The sequence below is a fragment of the Micromesistius poutassou genome (genome assembly GCF_964030765.1).
Source record: "Micromesistius poutassou genome assembly, chromosome: 3".
Lineage (NCBI taxonomy): Eukaryota > Metazoa > Chordata > Actinopteri > Gadiformes > Gadidae > Micromesistius > Micromesistius poutassou.
Genome location: NC_140273.1, coordinates 23,639,550 through 23,647,113, shown reverse-complemented (window position 1 = coordinate 23,647,113; position 7,564 = coordinate 23,639,550). Strand labels below are relative to the sequence as shown.

Below are 7,564 nucleotides of genomic sequence, written 5' to 3'. Positions count from 1 at the left end.
GAGGCTGAATCATCACAGCAACCCTATGATTATGTTCATATGATCAGTAATATTACTAAACTACAGGGTCTGAAGTTCACACAACCTTGAACGCTGATGATCAAGAACATAACAGTGTAGCACTGAGGCCTGATCGGTCCCAGCACACACACACACACACACACACACACACACACACACACACACACACACACACACACACACACACACACACACACACACACACACACACACACACACACACACACACACACACACAAAGACCAAGATTTCCAATAAGCTTCATTAAAAAAAGAAAAACACTTTAATAGAGAAACAGAAAACAAAAACAAAAAAAACAAAAAAAGAGTTAAAAGAATCCTTTGAAACACAGTCTACATCTGCTATGACGCCCAGCAGCCAACGGACCCGCTCTAGAGTACCGCTCTAGAGAACCGCTCTAGTGACCGGCTCTAGTGAACCGCTCTAGAGAACCGCTCTAGTGACCGGCTCTAGAGAACCGCTCTAGTGACCGGCTCTACTGAACCGCTCTAGTGACCGGCTCTAGAGAACCGCTCTAGAGAACCGCTCTAGTGACCGGCTCTAGAGAACCGCTCTAGTGACCGGCTCTACTGAACCGCTCTAGTGACCGGCTCTAGTGACCGGCTCTAGTGAAGGGCCTGAAGGGTGCTGGGGCTTGGAGAGAGGTGCCTCCCCTACTGTAGAACCGGGGGGGGGGGGTTCTACCGTTAGCAGAGCAGGACAGATGCTGCTGTACCTTCACCCTCCTGGAGCAGCAGGAGGAGGCCGTTTCAGGAGCTCTTGTATTGCGTAACTTGTTCAAATCAAATAATTTCTGGAAAATGGTTCTGAACTTTTTGTTTGTTTCCGACAAAAATTGAAAATAATAATGGCACCTGGTAGCGAGCAACATGAGCACAGCCATGCTAAATATAGAGAACAGAAAGAACTCACAGGACCAGCACTGGTCCACAGACCAGTACACGGTCCACGGACCAGTACACGGTCCACGGACCAGTACACGGTCCACGGACCAGTACACGGTCCACGGACCAGTACACGGTCCACGGACCAGTACACTGGTCCACGGACCAGTACACGGTCCACAGACCAGTACACGGTCCACAGACCAGTACACGGTCCACGGACATGGTAGTAAAATAGTAGAAGATTGGTTTTTCTATAATGTCACAAGTCATTGTACACATCAAATAAAATACTCAGATTTGACTGTATTGTGAACATAAACCTGTTTACTTATCCCCCCACAAATCAACACAAAGAGAAGAACAGAGGGGGCGGGGTTAAAACCAGCTGTCAGCTCAACATGCACAGAACCAAAGGTCAACCAGAGGTCAAAGAGAACCCCCCCGCTAGAACCCATCCTCTGGGGTCTCCTCCGGCAGAAACTATCTCACAACATCAATCAGGTCGCCTGCCCCCCGCCGCGCTGGGGGGGGGGGGTGTGAGAGGGATTTGCATAATTAAAAAGGACACGCCTCTCTGAGACAGCGCGTCCCGTGGGGGGGGGCACGCCCCACAACCTTTTTCTTTTCTTTTTCTTTTTTGGAAATCTCTAGAAAATGTGTATTTACAAGTATGTGTAACAGGATGGTGTGTGTGCCCTCCCTCCCCTCCCCTCCGCCCTCCTCTCCTCCTCACCACCCGTCTTCTGATGGACAACGTTTTTTTTTTTGCATTTTATCTTTTATGTTGAGCTAATACAAAGAATATAAATAATGAAGTACAGCCAGCTAGTTACCTATCTGAGAAGGTCAATGGTTCAGACCCCTCTCAATCCAACCTAAAACCCATGGATACATGTGGTCAACTTGACCTTTGACCTCCTTGCCTCTAAAAACACTTTCTTAAAGACTAGACTTTTCACCTTCACACCCCTGGGACAACTTCCTCCAACACGCCAGCAGCTCCCCCTGGAGAACCTGGCCTCCCAACGCCCAGATGAACAATGCTTGTTGTGTGTGGTGTGTGTGTGTGTGTGTGTGTGTGTGTGTGTGTGTGTGTGTGTGTGTGTGTGTGTGTGTGTGTGTGTGTGTGTGTGTGTGTGTGTGTGTGTGTGTGTGTGTGTGTGTGTCCTGGAGGACCTCTTCCTCTGCTGTAGATCATGTGTTTAGGACAATGATTTCCTTCATAACCTGTTTTTTGTTTTTTGTTTTTTAAATGAAACATGATTGAGTGTGAGATAGTTTCTATAATTGTACAGAATAATAGCCATTTTGAAAGAAAGAAAAAAATTACGACAAAGAAAATCAAAATGCAAAACAACAAACGTGTTCGGTTAAGTGTTAAAAGTAATTATAATTAGGCAAACGTAATCAATGTGGAACCACGCTTTAGGTCAAATGAAAAGTCCCAGTGGGGAGGAGAAGCTAAGGTGGACTTCTGTCTGTGGCATACAATTCATTATGATGTTTATCTATGTACACATTAGAGACGTCTACTTCTATACACGAGTCAGCTGACCACTCAGCAACATCTTTTTGGTCTTTTTGTTTTGTTTTTACTGCAACTATAGAAGTAGGAAAAAAACCAGGCGTACAAAGACTGGAACGGAAAGATATGAAACCACGAAGAGCCCAGGCGGTGCGAGCAGTCCTCCGGTCAGCAGTCACCCCTCAGCTTGTTAGAAAACGTCCTGGCCGCTAAGTGGTCAACTAAGTCACATCTTTTTAGGCTTTTTTAAAAATTTTGTATTTTTTTTTTCTTTTAGAATTTTTTTTTCTGAATTACGTACATTTACAAGTTTACATAATATAAGTATATATTCATATATACATAATGAGTATGTATACATACGGTAATGCGTTCATTATATATATACTTAGGTCTTTGTTCTTCACAGATATGTGAAAAAAAAGATTTGACTATAACAGGTAAAACAAAAAGGCTGAAAAAAAAACAACAAAACAAAAAAACTATCGATAGAAACAATTTGTAAAAGCACTTTTTCACCAGATATTTTATCCCTTTTTTTATATAGTTTCACAGTTTTACATTTTTTATATATTTTTATTTTTTTATATTTAAATATCACTTCTTGAGGAGGGAAGGGGAGGAGCTTAAGTACTCAGAGAGAGGCCGGGGGGCGGGGCCGTACAGAGGCTTACTCAAAGTAGTACTCGTTACTCAAAGCAGGAGTAGTACCCGTTACTCAAAGTAGGAGTAGTACCCGTTACTCAAAGTAGGAGTAGTACCCGTTACTCAAAGCAGGAGTAGTACCCGTTACTCAAAGTAGGAGTAGTACCCGTTACTTGAAGCAGCAGTAGTACCCGTTACTTGAAGCAGCAGTAGTACCCGTTACTCAAAGTAGGAGTAGTACCCGTTACTCAAAGTAGGAGTAGTACCCGTTACTTGAAGTAGGAGTAGTACCCGTTACTTGAAGTAGGAGTAGTACCCGTTACTCAAAGTAGGAGTAGTACCCGTTACTTGAAGTAGGAGTAGTACCCGTTACTTGAAGCAGCAGTAGTACCCGTTACTTGAAGCAGCAGTAGTACCCGTTACTTGAAGCAGCAGTAGTACCCGTTACTTGAAGTAGGAGTAGTACCCGTTACTTGAAGCAGCAGTAGTACCCGTTACTTGAAGCAGCAGTAGTACCCGTTACTTGAAGCAGCAGTAGTACCCGTTACTTGAAGTAGGAGTAGTACCCGTTACTTGAAGCAGCAGTAGTACCCGTTACTTGAAGTAGGAGTAGTACCCGTTGGAGCCGTTGGAGCTGCCGATGCTCAGCTCCTGCAGCAGCGACAGCGGGTCGCTGTTCTTCTTGGACTGCTCGGGCCGGGCGGCGGGCCGGGGCTTGGGCGGGGCCCGCAGGGCGCTGGCGTACGACATGGTGGGGGGCTTGGCCTGGTTGGGGGGCCCCTGCCCAGGTTCTGGAGGGCCCTGCTGCTGCTGCTGCTGCTGCTGCTGCTGCTGCTGTTGTTGCTGCTGCTGTTGTTGTTGTTGTTGTTGTTGTTGTTGCTGTTGTTGTTGTTGCTGCTGTTGCTGTTGCTGCTGTTGCTGCTGTTGTTGCTGTTGTTGTTGCTGTTGTTGTTGCTGCTGCTGCAGCTTGGCGTGGGGCATGAGAGGGGGGAACTGTCCGAGGTGCGGCAGGCTGGCTCCAGACGGGGGCTGCGGCGGTGGCTGCTGACCTGCTGGCCCCTCCACTTTACCCTGCTCCTCCCCCGCAGGCCGGACTGAAGCTACAGGAGACAGGTTAGAGTAGAGACTGAGGCTACAGCAGACAGGTTAGAGTAGAGACTGAGGCTACAGGTTAGAGTAGAGACTGAGGCTACAGGTTAGAGTAGAGACTGAGGCTACAGGTTAGAGTAGAGACTGAGGCTACAGCAGACAGGTTAGAGTAGAGACTGAGGCTACAGGTTAGAGTAGAGACTGAGGCTACAGGTTAGAGTAGAAACTGAGGCTACAGGTTAGAGTAGAGACTGAGGCTACAGGTTAGAGTAGAGACTGAGGCTACAGGTTAGAGTAGAGACTGAGGCTACAGGTTAGAGTAGAGACTGAGGCTACAGGTTAGAGTAGAGACTGAGGCTACAGCAGACAGGTTAGAGTAGAGACTGAGGCTACAGGTTAGAGTAGAGACTGAGGCTACAGGTTAGAGTAGAGACTGAGGCTACAGGTTAGAGTAGAGACTGAGGCTACAGGTTAGAGTAGAGACTGAGGCTACAGCAGACAGGTTAGAGTAGAGACTGAGGCTACAGGTTAGAGTAGAGACTGAAGCTACAGGTTAGAGTAGAGACTGAGGCTACAGGTTAGAGTAGAGACTGAGGCTACAGGTTAGAGTAGAGACTGAGGCTACAGGTTAGAGTAGAGACTGAGGCTACAGGTTAGAGTAGAGACTGAGGCTACAGGTTAGAGTAGAGACTGAGGCTACAGGTTAGAGTAGAGACTGAGGCTACAGGTTAGAGTAGAGACTGAGGCTACAGGTTAGAGTAGAGACTGAGGCTACAGGTTAGAGTAGAGACTGAGGCTACAGGTTAGAGTAGAGACTGAGGCTACAGGTTAGAGTAGAGACTGAGGCTACAGCAGACAGGTTAGAGTAGAGACTGAGGCTACAGGTTAGAGTAGAGACTGAAGCTACAGGTTAGAGTAGAGACTGAGGCTACAGGTTAGAGTAGAGACTGAGGCTACAGGTTAGAGTAGAGACTGAGGCTACAGGTTAGAGTAGAGACTGAGGCTACAGGTTAGAGTAGAGACTGAGGCTACAGGTTAGAGTAGAGACTGAGGCTACAGGTTAGAGTAGAGACTGAGGCTACAGGTTAGAGTAGAGACTGAGGCTACAGGTTAGAGTAGAGACTGAGGCTACAGGTTAGAGTAGAGACTGAGGCTACAGGTTAGAGTAGAGACTGAGGCTACAGGTTAGAGTAGAGACTGAGGCTACAGGTTAGAGTAGAGACTGAGGCTACAGGTTAGAGTAGAGACTGAGGCTACAGGTTAGAGTAGAGACTGAGGCTACAGGTTAGAGTAGAGACTGAGGCTACAGGTTAGAGTAGAGACTGAGGCTACAGGTTAGAGTAGAGACTGAGGCTACAGGTTAGAGTAGAGACTGAGGCTACAGGTTAGAGTAGAGACTGAGGCTACAGGTTAGAGTAGAGACTGAGGCTACAGGTTAGAGTAGAGACTGAGGCTACAGGTTAGAGTAGAGACTGAGGCTACAGGTTAGAGTAGAGACTGAGGCTACAGGTTAGAGTAGAGACTGAGGCTACAGGTTAGAGTAGAGACTGAGGCTACAGGTTAGAGTAGAGACTGAGGCTACAGGTTAGAGTAGAGACTGAGGCTACAGGTTAGAGTAGAGACTGAGGCTACAGGTTAGAGTAGAGACTGAGGCTACAGGTTAGAGTAGAGACTGAGGCTACAGGTTAGAGTAGAGACTGAGGCTACAGGTTAGAGTAGAGACTGAGGCTACAGGTTAGAGTAGAGACTGAGGCTACAGGTTAGAGTAGAGACTGAGGCTACAGGTTAGAGTAGAGACTGAGGCTACAGGTTAGAGTAGAGACTGAGGCTACAGGTTAGAGTAGAGACTGAGGCTACAGGTTAGAGTAGAGACTGAGGCTACAGGTTAGAGTAGAGACTGAGGCTACAGGTTAGAGTAGAGACTGAGGCTACAGGTTAGAGTAGAGACTGAGGCTACAGGTTAGAGTAGAGACTGAGGCTACAGCAGACAGGTTAGAGTAGAGGGACTGGGGGGGGGGGTACCAACCTAGCAGCTCTCGGTGGTGGGCTAAAGAGCCGGCGCCGTTGCATGGAATGTTGTGGAAGGCTCCGGGGGCCCCTCCTCCGTTACTGGGCCACAGCTCTGCCGGGGGGTAACCGTAGGGGGCGTGGCCGGGCTGCTGCGCGTGGCCGTGGGGGTGGGGGTGCTCCTGGGGGTCGGGCTGGCAGAGCTGGACCTGCTGGGCCAGGCCGGTGTGGGCGGCGGAGGGGGGGGGCTCGTCGGGGTAGGTGGAGGAGATGCGTCGCTGGTAGAGGGGCCGCCCGGGGCCCCTGGGCTCGTACTGGGGAGGAGGAGAGAGAGACCGTCTACAGCCTGCTACCATAGCGGAAGACCCCTGCCTGGGGACCATGGTAACACGGGGACCATGGTAACCACTCCCAGTGGTGGTCACATGGTTCAGACTGCTCCTTAACAGAGCTTCTGCTTCTGAGACCTCACGGAGAGCATCGAGGGCACTCTGCTGCCACTGGTTGTGGTGGTGTTGGGCCATCGGCCCACTGGGGACTCACCTCGTCTACGTTGTGGAGGGCGGTGGTGGCGGCGGTGGTCCTGGGGGACAGGGGGTGGTGGTAGGGCTCCGCGGCGGGCCCCTGGCCCTGCTGCTGCTGCTGCTGCTGCTGCTGCTGCTGGTGGTGGAGCTGCATCAGGTGGACGTGGTCCTGCCTGCCGGGGTGGCCCATGACGGGCATCCCGTACGGGAAGCTGTGGCCTTGGCTCCCCAGCAGGTGGCTCTGCTGCGGAGGAGGCGGTCCCCCCGACGCAGCTCCGCCGTGGGGCCACTGGGCCTCCGGGGGCAGGTACTTGCCCTGGGAGAGCGGGGGGGAGGCGGGGGGGCCCAGCGGGTGGTGGTGGGGGTAGGAGGCGTGGTTGTAGAGGGCGGGGCCGGGGTGGTGGAGCTGCTGCTGGGCGCCCAGCTCCAGGAGCTCTCGGCCCGGGTCCTGGGGGTACGGCCCCGCGGGGAACGCCACCATGTGATTGGACGAGGCGGCGGAGGGCGAGGAGGGGTCTCCGGGGGAACGGGACTGGACCTGACGGTACTGGAGGAGGCGCGACTGGGGCGGGGGCTGCATCTCCGTCTGCTCCCTGGGGTCCGCCTGCTCCTGGGGGGGCATCTCCCTCAGGAGGCCCGGGTACCTGCGCCCGGACAAAGCAGGACGATTCACTCCTTCACTCTGGTGTTAAAGTGATTCATTCACTCCTTCACTTTGGTGTTTAAGTGATTCATTCACTCCTTCACTTTGATGTTAAAGTGATTCATCCACTCCTTCACTTTGATGTTAAAGTAGAATGATTCATTCACTCCTCCACTTTGATGTTAAAGTGATTCATTCACTC

The 7,564-nt window shown here is 50.6% G+C and overlaps 1 protein-coding gene across 1 annotated transcript in view; it reads right to left on the bottom strand.

Annotated features, from left to right (window-relative positions):
• Positions 1–1,086: 1,086 nt before the first annotated feature.
• Positions 1,087–7,564, bottom strand: part of helz (helicase with zinc finger) — a 68,235-nt gene continuing 61,757 nt past the window's right edge. The window contains 3 exon segments of the mRNA XM_084465673.1: positions 1,087–4,199; positions 6,215–6,509; positions 6,739–7,363. Coding sequence (XP_084321799.1) covers positions 3,694–4,199; positions 6,215–6,509; positions 6,739–7,363 — 1,426 coding nt within the window. The 3' untranslated portion in view covers positions 1,087–3,693.